The 23,142-nt window shown below is 40.8% G+C and overlaps 1 protein-coding gene across 2 annotated transcripts in view; it reads right to left on the minus strand.

Moving 5' to 3' along the window:
- Positions 1-2,060: 2,060 nt before the first annotated feature.
- The window catches only part of mtmr11 (myotubularin related protein 11), a 35,674-nt gene continuing 14,592 nt past the window's right edge, over positions 2,061-23,142 (minus strand). For both annotated transcript variants that reach the window (XM_028012709.1, XM_028012708.1), the window contains exons 3-17: positions 20,690-20,826; positions 19,514-19,583; positions 19,074-19,213; positions 18,012-18,096; positions 15,665-15,812; positions 15,417-15,504; positions 15,144-15,232; positions 13,458-13,585; positions 11,658-11,736; positions 10,218-10,288; positions 8,522-8,694; positions 7,959-8,129; positions 7,670-7,882; positions 5,703-6,020; positions 2,061-3,823 (exon numbers count right to left, since the gene is read on the minus strand). In XM_028012709.1, the coding sequence (XP_027868510.1) occupies positions 3,401-3,823; positions 5,703-6,020; positions 7,670-7,882; positions 7,959-8,129; positions 8,522-8,694; positions 10,218-10,288; positions 11,658-11,736; positions 13,458-13,585; positions 15,144-15,232; positions 15,417-15,504; positions 15,665-15,812; positions 18,012-18,096; positions 19,074-19,213; positions 19,514-19,583; positions 20,690-20,826 (2,333 nt within the window). In that variant the 3' untranslated portion in view covers positions 2,061-3,400. The remainder of the gene's footprint in view (positions 3,824-5,702; positions 6,021-7,669; positions 7,883-7,958; positions 8,130-8,521; positions 8,695-10,217; positions 10,289-11,657; positions 11,737-13,457; positions 13,586-15,143; positions 15,233-15,416; positions 15,505-15,664; positions 15,813-18,011; positions 18,097-19,073; positions 19,214-19,513; positions 19,584-20,689; positions 20,827-23,142) is intronic.

The following is a 23,142-nucleotide window of genomic DNA, read 5'->3' on the forward strand; positions in this document are numbered from 1 at the left end:
ACAAACACGATGGGTCACGATCAGCGCTGGAGGAAAGTCACCATCACCTGCAGGCTGATTCTATGATTCAACGTCCTTTTATGTAAGACGACATCAACCAAAATGTCAGAGGCATTTAAATATCAGACACATTCATCTCGCTTCAAGGATTCTGTTGATTATTGATCAAATGTGCAACACATCTCATCGTCCAAATGGACGTAAAGCAGAGAATCAGTTCTGCTCCTGAAACCTTTATTTTAAATAACTCTAAATTGTTATCAAGAAATGAAAAGGTATCATAGTTGTTTTAGATTTGGCAACCCACTGTAAAATTAACTCATGCATCAAAAATCAATTTTTGATCAATCTGAATATCTGATAAATGCAGGGAAACATTTGCTCCCAGAGTTACCTTGACTTACATCAATTTAATCTGTTATTCTGGAAAATTGAGATGGAAAAATTCTGGTTCTGCCCAGCAGTTTCTGTCTCGTCGTCTCAAACATTTCCAGATGTTTGGTATCGGTGATGAGGCGACTTCAGCAGGTAAACTGCTGCAGCAAACTCCCATCTCTAGAGATAAAATATCATCCGTTACTTAAAGGATGATATGTTTAGATTTGGCTAAAATATGACTCTCTGTAAAATATTATCTCTAGTAATGTCCTTAAAGATTTATGTCTGAGACTAGAACAACTCATCCACTTGATATTATGACTGTAAAGGACTGAAGCACAGAAACGTAAAGCTTTGTGTGATAACAGCTTTGGAGGAGAATCTGTGCAAAACTTTTCCATTTTAAGTTGTGAGCATTTAATTACTTGAGACGTTAAATATGACGACACCATAAATTGATTTAAACAGATGATATGAAGCTTTGTTTTTCTATATTAATTTGGCAGGAACAACACACATTCATTAACATTGCTGTAAATGTGCCCGAATTTTCCTACTGGCAAGTTTTCATTTGTTAATATTGGATCAATTTAAAATTTGTCTTGCTGAAAAGAAACAAAAGGTTATACAAACCAGACAAAGTTAACTTAACTCTACATATTTGGTCAAATATAAACAACACAAAACAAAGCAATCTACAATGCGATTATTGTAAAAATTACAATCCGTCATTAAAATAAACTTAATCTTTCATCAAGATGGCAAAACAAATGTGGTCGTATGGTAAGATTAGGAGACCAAGATGATAAATTTGATGTTACGTACCAGTTGTTTTTCTTCCATGCGTACATGAATGAGTGTTAATCCCGTCTCTCCCCAGGTCTCCCGCTAAGATCAGCTCCAGCCAGGCTGGCAGCTTGGAGAGCAGCTCCCTGACGGGCTCCCTGTCGCTGGGGCCCGACCTGCCGCACTGTCAGTGCTGCATCACCTACGAGGTGCGGCTCAAGCGCCTCTCGTGCGGACACCTCTACTGCAGCCCCTGCTGCGACCAGATCGTCAACATGGCCTTTGAGGACATCGAGGGTCTGTCCGAGTATCCCTGCCCAATGTGCAAGTCCATCCAGCAGCTGGGAGGCCTGGCCCCGTCCTCCTCTGGGTACCTCTACGGGCCCTGCGGGATCCTGCAGGAGCCGTGCACAGGGAGTCGGTGGGGGTGAAAGTCTTTCCTCTCATGTTGGACTTCAGATTTCTTCAGCTCTGAATGCACTGCCTCTGCCATTAAGCTCACTTTGGACTAAAGTCAGTCATTCCACATTATTTTGTCTCTTGCTTGTTTTTTTAATGCTAACCTGCTGAAACGAATGAGAATGCTCAGCAAGCACCGGGACGCATTTCCAGAGACGGGTGTAAAGTTCAGTGGAAGAAGGAGCTCATTTCGTCCCAAAGTGTTCAACAAAACGCCTCGTGAGTCATTCCTGAACTGGAGACGTCACATGCGCTGAAGTGGATGTTTACTGTCAGTATTCACCTTTTTTATTTGCACACGAACTCTTAAAACGGTTTTATCCTGCGTGTCAGTTTTTAATCCTGATTTTACTGTAAAGGCGCCGTGCTACTTTAAAGTGTTCCAGATCATTTTGTACGTATTTATTTTGTTAAAAAATAAAGTTTGTGAGCCTGTGTACGACAACATGTTTATTCGGGGAAATTCATGTTTTTATGAGCAGAAATGAGAAACACTTAAACATAATGGTACAAAACCCCCCAAAAAACCAAAAATAATATTTACATCTGGCAAATTTTAAACAACGTCCGTACCAAAAACTATAAATAATAGATGAAAACTGAGCAGCAGGGGTGAAATTTTCCATGAGAAGAGCGACGTGTTTCTAGGGAACAGATTGGCAAGCTGAGTGCTTTTATGTTGATGAATATTTACAATAATTGATTGAGGTACCGTCCGGCAGGAGATCAGGACTGATGGCTGTTATCCTGCTTTCCAATTAAGAAATTTCTTTTTATTTTTTTATTGGTGGAACGTTTCCAACTTCAAATTGAAAGAAGCAGAAAAGCTAAAATGTAAACAAAGCTTCCCTTTGCTCCCAATACGGCCGTCCTCTTACAATAACACTAACCTGATCAGAAATGACTCCTTTCCATTGTTACATCTAGATTTGCTAAATAACACTCAGAACTATATCACTAACATCTTTCAGAATGAAGTTTCATAATTTTCCAGACACATTTACAAGATTTACCTCCAAATACTTGTGAAATCATCTGGCTGCTGATTCAGATGTCTTAAAGGGATATTTCACTGATTTGTTTTAACCGTCTGATGTAATGTAGATGTATGAAACTCCAGACTGGATCAGACTGGAACTCAAAACCAGAAAATACTTACAAAAAATAGCAGTAAAGTGATCAAGATGAATTGTGGCAAATGAAAGATAAAGGATGCAATTTAAATATAAAAATTCAGACTTGTGTTTTAGAAAAACGAAAAAGTCCTGGAGGCAGATTTCTACAACATGATGCGACAAGAGAAGCAAAATCTGACTCTCCTGCCTGTGAGACGATCCGAGCTGTGCCTGCAGACACATTTAATACTGTGGAGTGAAAGTAGGCCCTCTTGCTGCTCTGGAGATGCAGCGGCGGAGGGATACGAGACCAAAAATAGATCTCATGTCCTAAATTCCTCATTGAAGCCGGAGGTTGAAGCACCGGCAGCTTTCAGAAACAAATCTGTTTGCATATTGAGTAATCACACAGCGTAGAGGTTGACAGCACTGAGCAGGTCCGGTCCGGTCCGGTTCAGCAGCCTCCCAGTTCATCTGAGCAGTGTGGAAACAGAAGAGTCACTGTGAAGATAAACCGCCGGCAGTTCCTCGGCTTCATTTTTTGCATTTTTGTTGAGTCTGATTTCATTTTAAAGAAAAAGTAGAAAACGGTTCTTCCAGGCCCGTTGTCAGACATAACCGGACCACATGGGTCTCATACTGGTTTTACAGGTTCCTGGATCTCAGGAAGTGAGCGACGAGCCATTGCTTTTAGGCAGCTTGGTGGCGCCGGGCGGCGGATGGTAGCGAGGGTCCGACCGCGTTTCTGCTACTGCCGAGTGTCCGAACAGGAAGGAGTGTTTGGGGCCGTCCCTGGTGGGCCTGGGTGGCGGCGCCGAGGCGGAGGTGGGGCCCCTGGAGGTGTGCTGGTTGGTGGAGGTAGGCGAGGGGGTGGTTTTGGGCCGGAGCGCCGAGTAAAGGAAGGTGCTGTTGTTGGTGCTCTGGTTCAGATTGGTGTCGGGTCGCCGGGGGTCAGAGGTCACGGTGAGTGAGTCAGGAGCAGCGTGAGGGGAGAGCTGGTCCAGCTGGTTCCGGAGCTGCTGCACCTCCTGGGCCAGACGGTCCACTGGGTGGGGCCGGTTGGCCGACACCGGGTGGGAGAAGGCCTGAGAACAGAGAGAGGGTTCTGGTTTTATTTCGGGGTATCGGGGGTCCGTCCTGATACCCTGGAATAAAACCAGCTGTTAATCCAATTTATTACAGGATCTGTAATAAACTAATAGCATTTTAATCCAAAACCATATATTGAAAACATTTTCAATTCAACAACACATTTTGCAGCTAAATTATTGGATAAACAGATATCTGAGCTCAACAACAAAGATATTTACTCCTTTTAATCTGTTATTTAAATTATTCAACCATCAGATTGGTTGAATAAGTTCAGCTTTCTCTTTTTACAGGAACCGCTGATCATTCATGGAACTTTATAATAAATGTGAACTGTGGATGCTGACGTTAGCATTGGGGACGTCTGCGCTGCTGCTTTATAGGCTAGAAAAGTTTAGCCGATAAGCTAGGTCCTTTTAGCACAACTTGAACACAACAGTAGTCTTTCACAGAGTCCCATCAGATCATTTTCTGAAGCAGACATTAACCCCAAAGGTGTTTTCTCCTTTTGACATTTATGCACTGCTTGGTGTTGGTTTGACACAAAAGAATTTAATAAAACACACTGAGATTGGTTTGTTTCTTAAAAGAACAGCAACAAAGATAATCTGCATTAAATCCAGGGTGAAAAAACTAAAATATTTGGTTAGATTAAGATCACTTAGGAGCTCTGAATGGTCGATTCACTGCAGTTTCTATAGACAGAGATCAGAGTTTATCATTTTATCTCAGGCCAGAAACAGCTTATAGCTTTAAACAGCAGCTGCTTCAAATTCTTCACCCTCACCACACAGGCCATATTAATTACCATAGCTCTCATATTTATGTATAGAAATGCTGCATGTATCAGTGCAGCTGGATAAAAATAACAGCCTGTAGCACCAAGCAGACAGTCAGAGCAGCTTTCCACCCCCACCAGGCTTTTTTCATTTCAAACCTAATAAAGACGATGACTGATTTCCCCCTGATAAAGGAAACAGTCAGAAACTGCAGCATTAGCAGATTCCATTATTAGCTTCTCTTGCTAGTTATTAGTAAGCAGTTCCGGACCTTCATGGTTCGGTTTTCTCCAATCAAGATGAATAAAAACTTGGTTGGCAGTAAACAAAGAACCTTTGAAAATTTATGATTTTTTTAAATCTTATAGAGCTCAGCCTCTAAAAAAAGCCAAACGTTCCTTTTCTTTTTTAGATTTAAACATAAAAATGATTTTACTCAACAGGTTCTAAGATACCATTTTCTGTTCATTAAGAAAAACAAAAGAAACTAAAAGGAACTCATGGATTTTATGGCTTTTAATGGATAAATGAGAGTGATTTCCAAATCTCCTCATTTTCAACATTACTTCCTTTATCAAAAATCCTGTTGCATATTTTTGTGTTTTAGTGATTAGAAGGAGAGTCAGAGCTAAAAGTACTAGACTCTCAGTTTAGATGTTTCCAGGCTTTAACATCTTTTCAGTGAATTAGCTGGGAGTTTTCAGAGTGATGTTATTAAATCACTTCATCCTGTGAATCATCCAGACATTTAAAAGAACCTAAACTTAACACACAACAGACCATTCAGTCCATTTGTTGTGTCACTGATGATTTGTGTTCCTCTCATATCTTCAGGAAAATCTATAAAAGGCTCCAAAACGTTTCATAATCACTTCCTGTAACATGAAGTGGATCCCTCTGCAGCTTGTGTGCAGTAGGTGACGGCATCCGCCCACATGGCCCTGGACTATTCTTATCATCGCCATGGTAACGGCGTTAAGACGCACCACGAAGCCTCCGCTCTGCTCTGGGAGTTACTAACCACCAGGTCCGACTGACCAGCATTTCTAAGAGGTGACGTCATCTGCTGGATTCCTCACAGAGTCCTGCCACGTACCTGAGCGTGCAGCGCCCCCCGCAGGTAGCACTCCCTCCACAGGCTCGTGCAGGGACCCATCAGAAGGGGCAGCAGCGGCTCGTACGGATCCAGGGGTCCCTTGGGGCCGGAGGCGGTGGCCGTGTTCTGGGGCAGCTCAGTCAGGGCCCACGCCTTCAGCAGCCGCTCCAGGCCAGGCACGTTCTCACAGGACAGCGCCCTCCGGTGGCTCTTTCTGTAGGCGCCCGAGCCGCCGCTGCGCCAGGGCGGCAGGTTGGCGGGGCAGGTGAAGGCGCCGCGGGAGAGCAGGAACACGGAGCCGGGGCCGGCGTCGGCCAGCTGGAGGGCCGCGACACAAACACAAAGGAAAGATAAAAGATTTAACTGATAGAAGTGCAACAGCAGCAGAAACTCTGAGCAGGACAACATAAAAACTTTACATTTTCAGCTGTAAATTCATTGTTAAAAACAAATAAATACATATTTATAAAGATTTACTAAGATTACAGCCTCGGGGCTAATTTCCATCTCTAGTCCCGTTGGCAGGTTGATGTTAAAGCACAATAATAAGCACATAATAAAAAACATATGGAATAATACATAAAACAACATTAATAACTATGTATCTTTGCAGAAACTACCCATGATGCATTCTGCTTCATTCTTTTTTTTCATCATAGGAAATGACATTAATTTCATCAAATCAAAACAATATTTTATTTCATCCATTCAGATTACTGTTCTTACATCAACTACATATTACACATAAAAAAGGCAATATTTGTATTGTTTTCTCCTTTTTTAGTTTATTGTCCATTCTGCTCCTCAGATTCAGATCTTTAATCGTGTCCAAATGGGCAAATAATTTTACAGCCAGTCACAATAAAAAACAACAAAATAACAGTAATTCATAATTAATTAGAGGTCATGGCACTAAATTCTCCTGCTTCAACCAGTGGAGGTTAAAAACACAAAACAAACATGTGGTGGTAAGAAAGGTGAACAATAAATAAACCAATAAATACATTCTACTTAAAAAATATACTGTTGTTGATGAGTGAAAGCACATCTATCAGTAAGAAACTACTTCTAATTATGCTGCTGCCACTTGCCAGGACTCTCTTGAAACAGAGATTTGATCCTGGTTGAATAAATAAAGGTTGATATAAATCCAAGGTCCATTTTATAAACAGTTAACGTGTCTCTGTGAAAATTGATGCTCTGGAGCTCAGCTGCAGCTCGGTGAAGGAGCAGTGGCTTGTTTTATGTCCACCACTAGAGGGAGCTGTGATTTCTCTCAAGAACAGGATGTGATTTCCAACCATGTGCTGCTGCTAACAGCTGGGGCTGGAAATTTATCATATTGTTTATTTATCACGATAAAATTCTTATCAATGAGAATAATTTTGATTTGTTGCTGTCATGATAAATTCCAAATCATGATGTTAAAAAAACATTGTCTGGATTGTTACTTTTACTATTTTCTCAAATATTTTTTCATCCATAGAATAAAAAAATATAAATAATTTGAAAATATGATTAAATGCAGTTACTGTGTACAGTGCAGGGGTGTAAAGGTTTTGGGTTTTTTATTATAGTTTAGTTTTATTTTATTGTCACTTTTTGTTTGTCGATTTCAGTTAGCTTGAATCAGTTTTTAGTGTGTTTGCTGGGTTTTATCAGTTCATTGTTTAGTTTTCATTAGTTATTGTAGATTTTGTTTAGTTCAAAAGGCTATACTATAATAACCTTGATGCATGTAGTGATACAAATCGCATTTCTTTTTGTGCCTGAAGAAGAGCTTTATCAGTGGAAATGTTTCTGTAGAGCAGGATTTGTGTTTGCTGTGTCATGTAGTCACAGTTATAAAGTTACCTAAAAAACTAGTTTTGCCACTATTATTGTTATCACAACAGAACCACAAGATATTGTGATAAAGCTAAATGTTAGCAGCTCTGGGTCAGGTGTCGGTGGCTCAGACCATTTACCCTGTGTGTGTCCAGGTTGGTGTTGAGGTTTCCATTCAGCAGCGGCTGGAGCGGCGGCGTGACGGGTTGGACGAAGCCGTCCCGCCTCTCCCGACTGTACTGCAGGGCCCAGTCCCAAACCGGAGGCAGCGGAGGGTCCGATGTGTCCGAGGAAGAGTCCAGACCCAGCATGTCCCTCCAGCCGTTAACGGGCGTGTACAACTGGCCGACGTTCTGCCAAGAGTTTAAAAAATGAGTCAGAAACGTAGTTCTGGGCAGGATGGAGGAGTTTGTCCCAGGTGTTCAGTACCTGGGAGCGTTTGCATCTCTCCCGCTGGCAGTTTGACAGGAAGGTGGAGAAGAGCGGCAGGTGGACGCTGTCGTGCAGGGCCAACAGGAAGTCGTCTGTCAGCTGGAAACGGGACGGGAACTGGAACCACAGGTGCCAGACGCAGTCCAGAAAGAGCAGGAAGACCGGAGACTGCAGGAACAGGGAAAGGGAGAGGATCAGAGTGCGTTCACACCAGCCCCGTTTAGTCCGCTTTAACCCAACTCTGGTTTGGTTTGTTTTCTGTAAATCAAACTCTGATGTGGACCAAAAAAGTGTCTGGTTTTTGTGTCATTTCCTTCAGTAGTTCTTGGAGTAGCGCCCCCACAGGCGAGGGGAGCGAACAGGTTTTTTAAAATGTTTGGTTCGTTTAACAGTGCTGCGTGAACGAGAACAGCAGGAGCTGAAAATCTAACACATATTGCAACCTTGGTTCCCAAATAAACCAAGTGGAGTGGACTAAAACGCCGGAGGAGGAGAGGGAATATGGAGAGTCGCTGTTGGACAATTTGATTGCTAACTTGCTTGCAGTTTTGGAGCCTCACCTCCTCCTTGTCGCTGTCTCGGTGGTAGTTGATACGGCTGTAGAAGCGGTGGCCGGCCATCACCCACTCCTTCTGCACCAGGCCCTGGAAGCCGTGCTGGGTCCGATAGTGGGGGTCGCACATCACCTGGACCAGGCTGGACACCACGCAGCTCATGTCCCGGTCCTCCACCTCTGGTTTGAAACACAGGACAGCATAAAGGTTTAGCTTAAAGCCAATTTCTCCAAAAAGCAGCATTAGAGGAACAAACACCAGAGGGGGAAAATGGCTGATCCCAGGTCTGCAGGATGACAAACTGCCTCAGTTTGACCAACGTCTGTGTCACAGGGTGGTTTTGTTCTGCCACAGCAGATGGTGAGAAATGAGCAAACATGTTTGTCTAACGAATTTCAACATGATCTAACAAAGGCCTAATAGCCATGTTACGTCTTCATTTTCAAAGCATGTGAAATGCAAGTGGTGATCAAAAGCAGTGAAGAAAAAACCTCCAGAGATCCAGAAAATGCTCCAAGGATAGATGCATGCTAACTCTGTCATCAGCTGACACCTCTGATCACTTTGAATTATAATGAAACAAACAAAACCTTCTAAGGAAGAACTTTCAATTAAATGGTTCTGGTTGGTCTTTTGATGCAGATCCAGGTTTTAGGAAATGTTGATTTGAGGCAGTCCTCTTCTTTTATCATTTAATCCATTTTGTGAAATGCATCAGTTCAGTAAAACAGCCCCGCATCATGATGTAGCCACCACCATGCTCAAGAGTTAACGCTGTTTTCACAGCGTTGATCCCTGGAAATGCACTTCTCTCCATTCTGGCCAAACAGCTCAGTGTTTGTAAAGTCTGTGAAACTTTTCCCCAGAAGGAAACTGGCCTCCAGTTTCTGTCTGTTATTATAACTACATTTAGTTTCCCTTTGGGATGAATTAAATATTTTTGAATTGAGCAACTGAAATTTTTTCGGAAGCCCAAAAAAATTGTATTGCTACTGAATGAAAAATAAGAAAATATATACTAAACAAATATCCTACTGCAGCGCTGCAGCTAAATATCATAAATCTTATTGATTGGGTGGTTCAAATCTAAATTAGGACTACAGCTAACAATTATTCTACTAATCGATTATTCTGTTGATTAATCGGATAAAAAAATTGGCACATTCTACTGATATTTCATTTAACTACTTAAACTTATTTTATAAAACACAAATAAATAATTCAGTTCCTTTTAAAATAATAATAATAATAATAAAGTATTGCCTAAAATGCAATAACAGCATTTCTTTAGTTAACGCTTCATCATTTCTAGCAAAGGAAGCATCAGCAGCTAAAACAATAATTCTCAGGTAGTTAAATAGGAAATTTTTTTATTTGAACCAAGTGAAGCTGAAATTATAAATCTGACAGGTTTAGAGTTTCCTTCAGAAGCTAAACTAAGTCACATCAAATGATAAAGTCTGTGTAGTAAGATGCAGCGGTGTGGATTTACCGGTCAGGTGAAGCTGCGGTCGCTGCAGGCTGTGAGCGGATCTTTTGTTTGGAGGCCTTTAACTGTGCATGTAGGTCCAGTGGAGTGTGGTTGTTCCTGCTAACGCGCTACTTCACTCTGAGCCCTAACGTGGCTTTAATGAGGACTGATGTGAATAATGAATGGATGGACTGAATAATGTGAGCCAGGGTCCGGCGTCATGTGACTCACCCTGCAGGGCCACGGTCAGGTGACCGCTGCGCAGCAAACAGGAAACCTCTGACGCTTTCCTCAGACACGACCTGGACACACACAGACACACACACACAGAGAGAGAAAGGTTAAGGAACGACATTCCCCAGAGTGTTGATGTTGGAGTAAAAAGGAAATATTTGCAATTTTGAGTAAAACGATGCTGACTGAGCAGCTACTCTGCAACATTTAGTCCTCCGAGGATCCTGGAGGATTTCTGTCTGATTCTGCTTCTCTAAGAAGCTTCCAGAGCCAGAACCGAACCCTGGAGCCGTTCAGCTGGCAGTCAGGTTCACTCTCAAACACCGATGTGAGCAGGAATATTCTGCCTCTGGCTCTGCTGGTCTGAACATAAACCTTAACCAAAACAACCAGACTAAATCTGGGTTTTTTATTAATAGTAATAGAGAGGCTGCCTCATATCTCTTATCCATATGTTGCAGTCAGTAGTTACATATAGTTAAATACTATTTTCCCAAAATACACTGGCAGTGACAAGATGCAGCAGCAGACTTTAAGAGAAGGAAGGAAGGAAGAAAGGAAGGAAATAAGGAAAGAAAGAAAGAATGATTACCAGAAGGAAGGAGAGAAATAAGATTGAAGGAAGAGCAAATGGAAGAAGGAAATATTGACAAGAGGAAGGAAGGATGGGAAGAAGGAAAGAAGCGATGAACAGATGAAAGGAGAGCTGGAAAGAAAAACAACATTTTGATCAATGGAAAGGATGAAAAAAGAGAGAAGGAAGGCCAGAGGGAAGACAGGATGAAAGGATGAAAAGAAGGAAGCTTGAAGACCTGGTAGTGAATCTAAAAGTTTGATTTTCCTTCCAGGAGAAAAATATCTAGGGGCTGCACAGTGGCGCAGTTGGTAGTACTGTTGCCTTGCAGCAAGAAGGTCCTGGGTTCGATTCCCGGCCGGGGTCTTTCTGCATGGAGTTTGCATGTTCTCCCTGTGCATGCGTGGGTTCTCTCCGGGTACTCCGGCTTCCTCCCACAGTCCAAAAACATGACTGTTAGGTTAATTGGTCTATCTAAATTCTCCCTAGGTGTGTGTGTGTGTGTGTGAATGGTTGTTTGTCCTGTATGTCTTTGTGTTGCCATGCGACAGACTGGCGACCTGTCCAGGGCGTACCCCGCCTCCCGCCTGGAACGTAGCTGGAGATGGGCACCAGCAACCCTCCCGACCCCATTAGGGACAAGGGTGAACAGAAAATGGATGGATGGATGGATGGAGAAAAATATCTGAATCTCTTCACAGTGTTGCAGCTGAGCTGAATGTCTGGAAGATTAACTGCTGTCATGCTGAAAGCCTGGTGCATTATGGGAGCTGTAGTAGAATGTTATGACACCCAAACAAGCATAAAGCGTCTGGAAGCTGAATGTGAGAGAAACTGCAGGCTGTGAGACTGTGAGGTTTTACCTGATGTAGTCCAGCCAGTGCGTTCCCTCCAGCGTGGACAACCATTTATCATCAGGCACTGACACAGACGAGGAGATATCTGAAACCCAAACATGACCTCAGAACCCAGAAACTACACACACACACACAAGAAAGCATCCAGATCTGATCCCACCTCAACAACAGTTATATGAGGAATAAAACCCACATAACGCTGAGCCAATCACTGAGCATCTAGTTTCATTATGAAGGACTAAATCCTCCCGGTAACCGACTGAATTCATGTGTGGGTGTTTTTTTTTCCACAGCAGAGAGCTCTGCGCTGTGAAACAAGACAAAACACAGAGCTGATAAATGTGTGAGCTGCGATAAAAAGCGACCTTCACACAGAGTGTGGATGAGTTCTGCATGTGAAGCTGAGGTGGAACATGCTGCTAGGCTCCTTTGTTACTCTGTCAACTTGTGAACTCAAATCTAACGGCTGTACAAAGGATTGCAGGTCATACAGACCATTTTGCACTTTTGCTCTTTTTGTACCAGATAAATTCAATCATATTTCTGCCTTAAACCATTTTGTCCTTTCATGCTGTTCTTGGGGGTGTTTCATACGTACTTTAACAACAATTACTTTCTAAAATGTGCTCCTAATCTGCTGCAGGAAGATAAGATTGCTGTATATGACTCCAATAAATCATATCTACCAAAGAAAGAAAAGGGAAATGTCTATTTGACTTTATTTTCTGGTATCTGGATGAACTTTTTGGGATAACGTAATTTGCATAAGTGGAAATCTGTTTCAGAAATGCAATTTAAAGCGATATTCAAATGGTTTTTTCTTACCTTTATTAAGTTACTTCCAATAATGTCATTAGCAATGTACTGCTAACTAAAATGTTATCTGCGTTAATCCTAGAGAACTAACCATAGACAGTTTCTCTAACACTAAAGTGTTATACCAACATGGTATTAAGCAGAAGCTAATGCTAATACAGAACTAACTTCCAACATGTTGTTACTCACCATGTATGAATGTCAACATGTGGTACAACACAGTATATTATCAACAAGCTAATGACACCTACCTGTTCGGTTTGCATCACATAAGTGCACTCGTGTAGTTTGTGTAGAATTTTTTTTTTACTCTTTTACATTAAAATAAACAAAAAAAATTTTGATTTATATTGTAAATATAACTGAGGAACCTTCTAGTTTTATCAGTTTTATTGAAATTGTTCTGAAATGTAAGAGCTTTGGAAAATAGATTAATTTCCATCACACAGATTTATGGCAGATATGAACGCTTGGTTTTCTGCGCTGTCAGATCACATGTTCTGAAACAGCTGAAACACTGACTTCTTTTAAATCTCAACTAAAAACCCACCTGTTTAGAATTGTATTTGAAATGTAATCAATTACAAATTTATGGATGGAACTTGACTTAATGCTTTGTTTTGATTATTGATTCTATATTGCATTGTGATTCTGTGTTTGTAATGATGTAAAGCACTTTGAAATGTCTTGCTGCTGAAATGTGCTATACAAATAAAATTTGATTGATTGATTGATTGATTGATGTTGGTTCAGGTGAAACATGTATTTAACACCTTGTGGGGACAATTTTCCTGAAACATATTATGTTGTGGAGACCAAAGCCTGGTCCCCACAAGGGAAAATGGTGTTTTTTGCTAATGGGTTAGGTTTAGGACTAAGGTGTGAATGGAGTTTTGGTGCTGCAGAAATGAATGGAAGTCAATGGAAAGTCACCACAAAGATAACGTGACAAACGTGTGTGGATGTGAGTGTGTGTGTGTCTGAGCCCACCTCCCAGACAAAGGGCCCGCAGGCGGCTGTGAGCCAGCTGGATGTCGGCGGGTGACGGCAGCTCGTCGCCCAGCTCCACCACCACACACAGAGACGACTGACAACCAAACAGAACCATCTCCAGATTCCTGCAGAGCACAACATGACACTGGGTTACTTTACCACCAGCTCACCTTTGGTGTGTTACAAGAAAAAGAAAGTACACCCTCTGTAAATTCTAAGATTTTAGACATAATGAACATAAATGTTAAAATTAGTGACAGGACAGAAGAAAAAGATTAAGTATTGAAGGAGAAAACTTCTTTTTATAAAACAAATATGGAGGCATCGCTTAAGTTTGTAAACTGAGTTGATCTGAGTTTTCTAGACTCAAATCTGAGGTCAGCTGATAACGATACCAAACATGGCAGAATCCTGGAAGAAAAATAATCAACGACCTAAACTTGGCCAAAAAGCTGGGCAGAAACTAATATCTGGAAACATCGCTGAACTGAAGCAATGTCAGATTGAACATTGGGCCAAAAAACCAGCAAAATGACGAGAAAAGCTTAACAACGTCACACAGAAGAAGACTAATCAGTTATCGTGGATAAAAGTGGTTCTACAATCATGAGGTGGACTCAGTTTTTACTCACATGGCTTACAAGTAGTGATTTTTTTTTTATTCTGTACATTTTATTCGCCTGTGGCGTTTCCAGTGACAGTAGGAAGTTGTTCAGAAATAGGGAAGTAAGAAGAGAGCGTCTAAACTAGGTCCTGCTGTTGTGACTCTAAGCAGCTTTTAATCTGCAGGTTTAATAAGTAGCTTGTGGCTTTCAGCAGTTCCAATGTGTTTCCTGTTCAGGGAGCGATAAAACTTATCTGAGCTTCTTCTCAACACGGTGACAAAAATAAACTCCAGCTGCAGAGTAAAAACACGACAGTCAGCAGTAAACCTGCACAGCATTACCTTACAGAAAGGAAGATAGAGATCAGCTAAAAAACTCATTTAAAGAAGCTGTAATCTGTGGTGAGGTGATTTTCCATTTCACTCTCATGTTTGGCAGTATTATCAGTAGATAAAGCAACTCCTACCATTTTAAATACTGTTGTGTAAAGGACAACAATAAGTTATATGTTATGTTATAAAACGTTGATAGCCACATTCCTTTTGCTAAAAGCTGTTACAGAGATTTATTTGATTTGATTGCTTATTTAGCTGAAATAAAAGCTTATTTAAATGGTTGCTCAGAACATAAACACTCATCATAGCTGAAAGAATAAGTTTCCTGGAGGCTAAACATTGATGAAGCCATTTTTAGACTTTTAGTACACATAAAAACAGGTCATCAAGCTTAAAAAGAATTGTGTTAATTTGTTTCAACTAATGAAATTACGTCTATCCAAATAAATATACTAAATTTATTAAGTTGTCATGTTAAACAAGCGTAAATAAAGTAAGTTGGACAACCTTAATTTGATTACTTGTAACAAACTGACTCAATATTTGTAAGTTGGAGTTCCATTCTCTTTTTTTCAGAGTAGGTATTTAAAGCACAAACATCCCAAACCAAGACAAGAGACTAACAAACTGTTTCCAAAACATTTCAGGGTTTAGCAACCTAAATGTTACCCAACCTACAGCCAAACCAGAGTTTATTGTGATCAAATAGTCCTGATTAAACAGATGCAACTGCGATCCCAGACCTGATGTCGTCTTTCTCGTGGTAGATGTTGTTCTGGAAGCTGGACATGCGCAGCAGGTCGCTGCCTCTGGGATGCCTCCAGCACCAGCGCTGCAACAAACCAAAACCAGAGCGTCACCCTGCCGCGTTACACTTTCCACAAAAACAACTAAATTAAAATTAATTCATCCTGAAAGAATGTTAATGAGAAGCTGAAACATCAGCAAACCCACTTCAACAAATCACAAATTTAAAAACGCGTTGTGAATTTATGTGTTGTGTTTGTGAAACCTACAGGTATCCGTCCTTCATTGAAGTGGGCAAAACTCTTCTTCAGCTCTGTGTCCAAAACCTTCTGAGGAACGACGATGAACCTCGACAGGCTGTCAGGAAGCAGAGAGAACGGCTTTGGTTGTTTTTTTCATGTTAAAAACACTCACATTAGAGAACGCGTCAGCGCAGCCTGAGGCGCCGTCTGTCTGTTTCTGTTTCGTCTTCTCTTGTTTTTACTGTTTTCAACATTTGCACAGCCTGTGGTTTTACCTGTTCGACATTTCGAAGCGGTCGTTGACGGAGCTGACCCTCCAGCTCGTGGCGCCGCAGCGCTCCAGCTCCTGCTCCCAGTCCGAGGCAGATTCAAACCAGTTCATGTGGGAGTCTCGGCGGCGGTTGCTTAGGAACTGCTTCATTTCTGGAGGAGGAAAAGCGATTCAAACACAAGGTTTGGATTTTTTATTCAAATATTATCTGTGACACTTTGAAGAGGAGAGCAGATATAGTATTTAAATTAGATTACACCACCATTTGCTGTTTCTCAGTTTTATACAGTAATGATAAGAAAGTACACCACTTTACATTTCTGGAGTTTCATTATACTTCTAAAATTTGACTTATTTCATAATAAAAAGGGATTTTGGGAGTTTGCTGAGTGTGTTGACACAATAACAGAGCAGAAAGGCAACAGCAATGACTTTGCAGCAATGACCTCAAAATGTGCCCCGCCCCTGGACACATTTTGATAAACGCCAGAGTGGGCGGAGTCAAGAAATGCTGAGGAACCCAAGCAGCACATCGGCACGGTGGAGGCTGGCTGATGATTTGAGCTTGTGTTGCAGCCAGAGGACCTGCGCAGTCACTGACAGGGCATCATCTCCTCTGGATACAAAAGTGTTGCAATGAAATGTGCCACAAACTATTTGGGTTATTCAGTAAAAGGAGGAGGAAAAACTATTAAAATAGTACTTTCTCAAGCCTCGGAACGGACACACTTGACCCTTTAGGGCAGAGTTGAACTCCAGGTCATCTAACTACTTGCTGCTGAAGGGGGCTTGCATTATTAATCCAAGAGCTGACAGTCAGCCAGAGCAGCCAGCGTAGCTTTAGCATACCCTGACATAAAGCACAGAGGGGGTTCATGTTTCCATATGTGGCTACACTCAGCAGTGTGCTTAAAAATGTTTATAACTGCAACAAACTTCTGAGGTCTGTTGCTATATTAAAATAACCCCTGCTCTTTGATAGCATGATTATATATTTAGTTACGTTGGTTTGATCTTCAAATCGATGTCAGTTTCAACAGATCTCCTCCATATGGCTACGGTTTCAAAGCCAACGTATTCATTGTCCCGCCACCTAAGAGAACGTTTCCAATATCTGCAACTTGAGAGCTTTGTGTGTTATTATGGTCTGCACAGATTTTGTGATGTTTCCAATTTTATATTTTCCACAAGTTGGAGAGTTGCAGCATTGCATTCAGACGGTGCTGCAGATGGTGGGAATGACACGCAGACGGATGACGAACCGCAATCACAGATTTTTGTACATTCTGTGTTTAGACCCAAAGTGAGAAAACTATAAAATGCTTCATAGAGACCAAATGAGACGTTGAAACAGAATAAAAATAAGATTTATTATTTTGTTAGTTTAACTGAATTTCAATACGCATGGTTACAGATTTAAGCTCAAATGTGGATATAAAGGACAAACCATGAAAGACAAGATAAAAGAGAAACATGTACTCCAAAATCAGCACCTTCACGCTCAACCAGGAAGTAAAAGTCATCCGTAGTCACATGACAAACATTGAGCTATTTAGACAGCTGTAATTATGTGTAGCCATGGCAACAAAATATGGCTGTGTGATATGGCTTAAAAATAAAATCTCAGATTTTTTTTATACCAAATTTGATTTCAGATTATTTTCATCCTTCACTTTTTGTCCTTAAAAAATTATAATGACTGAAAATATATTTTCCAAAAGCTGCATTTTATTTTAATCATTTGTTCTGTGAGTTGATTTAGATTCAAAGTCAAAGTAAAACGAAGCTATAAAAAGCAATTGTCAAACAAGATGGTAGTTCCTATGGAAATTCAAGGAGTACAATGGTGAAAATTTAAATGTTTAAAAGTTTAATCTTCAAAAACAGCTCCAACCTCAACATTATTAAACTTTTTGGACATCGATGCCATGAAGCCAAATAATTTGTGCAATTTCTGCCAAGAAGAATGATCAAATATGCAAGCAATTACACCAAAATGGCTACAAAAAGAATGCAAAAGGGATATGAAGGAACTATTAGGGGGCGGGGGGGCGGGGGGGGCTGCATGAATACTTTCGAACCTATTGGTATAACTTTAACTGTGTGTAGATTAAAGAACAAAATCCAATTAAAATCCAATTAAATTCCCGCTTGTGGACCCAGATGTTTCTTGTTTTTCTCTGTAGTTGTGTAATCATTTCACCCCAGAAGAATGATGGCTCAATTGAATCATTAAAAAGACCAAAATGAATATAACATATTACCCAACAAAACATTCATCCATGAGCTGAAAATGGATAGGATTGGTTCCAGGAAGGACCTGGAGCAGATGCAGACAGTAAACCACTCACCTACACTCCCCAGGGCACCGTTCTGGAAGGCTAAAACGGAGCCGGGTTTGAGAGGCTGGTAGGTCTTGGCGATGGTGTAGGTTATCTGAGGAGGGAAACCACAGAGAGCCCGTCAGTTGACAAAAGGTCGACAAAAGGTCGTCAACTTACAGCAGGGAGACCTGAGGCAAATCAGAAGAGCTATGATGCTGATGAGCTGCTTCATGCTGTGGCTCTGACATGACAGATCTACAGGGTGATAAGAAACCTGAGCTTTCAATCTGGTGCACAAACACACACACAGGAAGAGGCTGGGCTATGAAACTGTTCTAGAAAACACCAAAAATATTGATTTATCAGTGCTGAATAGTAAAAAAGTAAAAGAATAGGAATGCATCAATCCACTTTTTACACTTCCAATATGGATATCTGAGGTTTAGTATCGGCCGATACAGAAAACAGTGCTGAATTGACTTTAAATGTTTCTTTCCTTTCTTTTTTAAACACAAACGTACTGAATTACAAATTTATTTGATAACGTTGCACCAATACAGCACACTTCAACAGACCAATAGTTTCACATGCATGGTCAAAAGATATAAAAGCAACAACCTTAATGTTGTTGTTCAATCAGGGGAATTAGCAGTAAAACTGTCATTGTAAAATAAGTAATAAAGAAACTGAAACTGACCAAAACAATAGGTTCACTACCTCCGTCAAATATGCAAAAAATAAACTGCAACAAACCTTCTTTAAAATGGTTCAGGAAGTGCAATAATGTAAAATAAATAATAAAGTATGACGTCACTATGCAAAGCATAGAATTAGACTGTATAGATCTGCCCATATGGATTGGGAACATTGTCCCTGAGACCTGATCTAGAATTGTTTTCGATATCAGGACCGATACAGATATTACTATTGGGTCGGTGCATCTTCATTAAAGATAACATTAAATTTGAGCTAACAGCTGATGTAACCATCAACTCCTTGATTCTGATGAGACTCTGGACCTGCAGAATGTGTTTTATGTCCCAGTGTGTGTATTACTGCTGTCATAAACCAAATAAGATAAGGACACACCTCTAAGACCTGCGCATCGGGGGTCAGGCGGTCAAACAGGAAGCACATGACTCTCATGTCCCGACAGTAGAGCACCAGCTCCTCTGGAGTGAACTTCAGGGACGAGTTCGGAGTCACCAGCTTGGTTCTGTTTGGTCCGACTGAAACGCAAAACAGGACAACAAAACTGTTAAACATTAAATTAAATAAAGCAGAGATAAGTAGATGAATCTAGAGAGATTCATCTACTAGATGAATCTAGGAAGCTCACTGGGAAGCTCATCACCCAGTGATGAATCCAGGAAGCTTCACACAGGAAGCTTCACACAGGAAGCTTCCTGGATTCACACAGGAAGCCAGTTGTGTTCTATAAAACACAACCATCGCTGCAGTATGGCAGCAGATGCTAAAAGCAGGTGATAGTGAGCGGTACCACAGAGTGGGTTTGAGGTGTTACTCACCAGCCACCACTTTCTCTATAGATGCCAGAGCTATGTCATGATCTCCCAGGAGGATTGGATCCGAGTTGTCCTGCATCAGAAATCACACAGGAAGCCAGATTTAGATGGCTGGAGCGTCCTAACGGGTTGCAGATTTAATATATTTACTCTCTATATGTTGGTTTTTAGATTGTTTTTAAAAAAGGAAAAGTCAACCATCCTTTCAGGTTTAAAAACGACTTAGCGCTTAGCACCAATAACTAATTGCTGTAGTGTTATTGATGTAGTGGTTGACTCAGACCTGAACATTCAAAGACACATACAGACAGTTATAAAGTCAGTCTTCTATCACCTGAAGAACATTTCCAGGATTAATCTAGAAAAAAAACCTCATCCATGTATTTATCTTTAGTTACATTGATTACTGCAACAGTGTCTTCACAGGTCTGTCTAAAAAAACATCAATCCTCCAGCTGCTGATGATCCAGAGCGATGCTGCTGGTGTTCTCATTAAAACCAGGGAGACAGAGCACAACACCCAGTTCTAAACTCCTTACAATGGCTCACTGGAGCTCAAAGAATAGACCTTAAAATACTTTTGCTGGTTTATAAATCACTGAAATACATTAAAGATCTGTTGTTGCATCAAACGTCCAGACCACTCAGGTGTTCTGGTTTTGTTCTGCTCTGTGTCCCCAGAACCAGAACCAAAGACATTTTCTAAGTCATATTTGATATATACTGTATTTTATAACAACTGGTGTTGTTACTTTATTGTGCTTTAAAATGTTACTGTGTGCCTGGAATATAAATAATACTGTCCCTTTAACAGGCACACAGAGATTTTGAGTTGTTAGCATTTGTCTGAACCTGGGATGAATTTGCTGGGACGTCAACTCCAGATTGATGGGTAGCAACAGCTGCTTCTCTAAGGTCGGTACTGAGGACTTTCTTCTTTGGGACAAATAGCTTTTTATCTTTGACGGATGAAGTAAGGAAGGATTGCTGTCTGACTCTTAGTTGACTTTGACAGAGTTTTTCACCATTTATCAAAGAAAAAATTAAATACCTATAAGTCTTCTTCATATCAGGGATAATAATTTTTCATAACTTCCTGAAGATATCCACATTGAAAACTGGTGGCTCTTTTTTCTTGCCACAACTCAGTTTTTAAGGGTCCATTAGGTGAAGACTCACATCAGCTTTGGGACTGTCCTGGGGAACAAACGCCACTCTGAAGTGGGTGCAGAAGAGAGTACCAGAGAGCCATCCTCTGCCTTCCCTGGCAGTCAGCTTCTTCCTCACCATGACCGTCCTCTGGAGGACACATTCACCTGGGAGACACACAGACCGTCTGCTGAAATTCAACAAACTTTTCCAACAACACTTCAGCTTCAGAGAGGAGCAACAACAGGAATTGAAAGGAGTAAGCAGCTGGGAGTGGGTGGAACAACATCCTCCCATCTAAAGGTATGTCCTCGCATTGTTCCACATTGTCATTCTGATGAGCGGAGCATGCTGTACGCACACTATCAGCTGTCTTCCACACATCACATCACACACAGTTACTATAGTGAGATTGACAAATGTGAGTCAACAATCTCAATTAGAAACAAACAGGGAAGGTTTGTAAATCTGCGATTTTAAAGATGAAGGCGTAGCTGAAATTCCAGAACTCACAAACACAGATGTGCGTAAACATGATCATAAAAGAAAGAAAAAAGAAAGTAGTTTAGCAAACACACCCACGCACACACAGTAGTGAGGCAGCACATTTCCAACCCTCCCCCAGGAATATTAAATCTCTGCCAGGAAGACTCAGAGCTTCCATGGCAACAGAGACCAGGACTGGGAGAAAACTGTCAAGAAAACGCTTCTGTTTCACTCAAAAGATCAGCAGAGGAGAGGCTCCTGTCACAATAAGCCACCTGAAGAGGAACTAAATTCCTTTGGTGCTGATGTGAAAAGAAACTGGGACAGCCTTTCAGTCTCGGGTTCAGCCCAGTCTTTCTTTCAGGAGGAAACCAACACATAAACAGGAAACTGCCATTTTTACAGATATAACACTTCCTTCTGCTGCTGAAAATCAGTTTTTGGCCTCCATCATTTCTCTGATTGCACAAAAGAAGTTTAAATCTAGCAGCATAAACTGTAATTAAGCTTTAAAACCACTCCGGATTGGAACCAGCAGCAGAGATTGCAGCGTCTGAGCACGGAGGGTTTGCAGTGTGGTTCTTTTTAAAGTCTCCTCAGGGAGCGGCGGAGCTGGAAACACTCCTCCAGGCTACACACTTTAAAGGTGTAGCAAAGACGGGGAACACGGCGTCTCAAGTTAAGATTAGACTACAAACTTTGATTCATTCCAGTGTGACTCAGCAGGAGAGGTGAAGGTGTTTATGTTGCCCTTTAATCCAATAAAGGCTTTTTTATGGCCTTCCTGTAGCGCTCCAAATGCATAACAAGCCATTGCTGTTCTAACACTGAGCTGTTCCATATTAAAACAACAAAATCTCGTAACACACTCTGTTTTCCATAAATATATTTTATTATTGGGAAAGTTACTATTAAACTTCTGTTCATAAGCTTCATGGACAGAATTTATAAAATAGTTTCTAGAATCTTGTCCAAAGTGTTGAGATAATCCATTCTGGTGGCGTCTGGATCTAATCTCTGCTTTTTGCAGATGATGTGGTTCTGTTGGTAATCAATAACAATTTATTACTTTTTTTCAAAGTAATTGTATTATTGTGACTGCATGACACTGCCACAATAGTCCCACAAACACAAATACTGCTACAGTAAGATTCCCATTTGTCATCTTCTTTATGACACCAGTCTCATAAAAAGTGTGATTTGCATCATTAAGCTGCAAGTTGTATCTACACTTAATCATATTTTCAAAGTTTAGTGATGCTTTCACTGAACATATCCATTTCAAATTTAGACTTTTAAGCCCAACTTCTGCTTTTGTTTTTACATCCATGAAGTTTAGTCACAGCTGTTCCACTGCAGAAAAAGAGTGCCAATAAACCAATAAAAGATCTAAACAAAGATAATATTCATTCACATGATGCAGGTGAGCCCAAAACTATTCATCACCCTGGAGTTTTTTAGATTGATTTGTTTTAACATTTTACTTTTTCTTTTTTTTTTTTTAAAATGCCTAAATCAACTTCTCAATAATAAATATACTGCTCAAAAAAATAAAGGGAACACTTTAAGTGTGAAACACCTGTTTAAGTGTTCCCTTTATTTTTTTGAGCAGCGTAGAAACATTTTCTGATATTACAGCAAATCAAATCATTTTCATAACTGCTCACTAGCTTTTTGCATGTTTCTAGTAGAAATGCCTCCATGCCATAACCCCAATCTTCAGCATCCTCAGAAGAACCTGAGGGTAAATCTGCCAGACGTATGAATAATTTTGGACTGAACCACTACATGCCGGCGGGATTTAAAAGGGCATTTTGAACTAAATGATCAGTTTAAGAAAACAAATCTGAGTAAAACCAGAACCAAATGCTCAGAAACCACTTCATTTTTTTTCCGTTTTTAATTTTCTACCGAGGTGCAAGCAGAAAAAAGAATCGACACATGGAAACCTCATCAGTGAGCAAAAGAGTCCAGGTGCTTCTGTATTTACTTTCTGC

Source organism: Xiphophorus couchianus, chromosome 3 (genome assembly GCF_001444195.1).
Source record: "Xiphophorus couchianus chromosome 3, X_couchianus-1.0, whole genome shotgun sequence".
NCBI classification, from domain to species: Eukaryota; Metazoa; Chordata; class Actinopteri; order Cyprinodontiformes; family Poeciliidae; genus Xiphophorus; species Xiphophorus couchianus.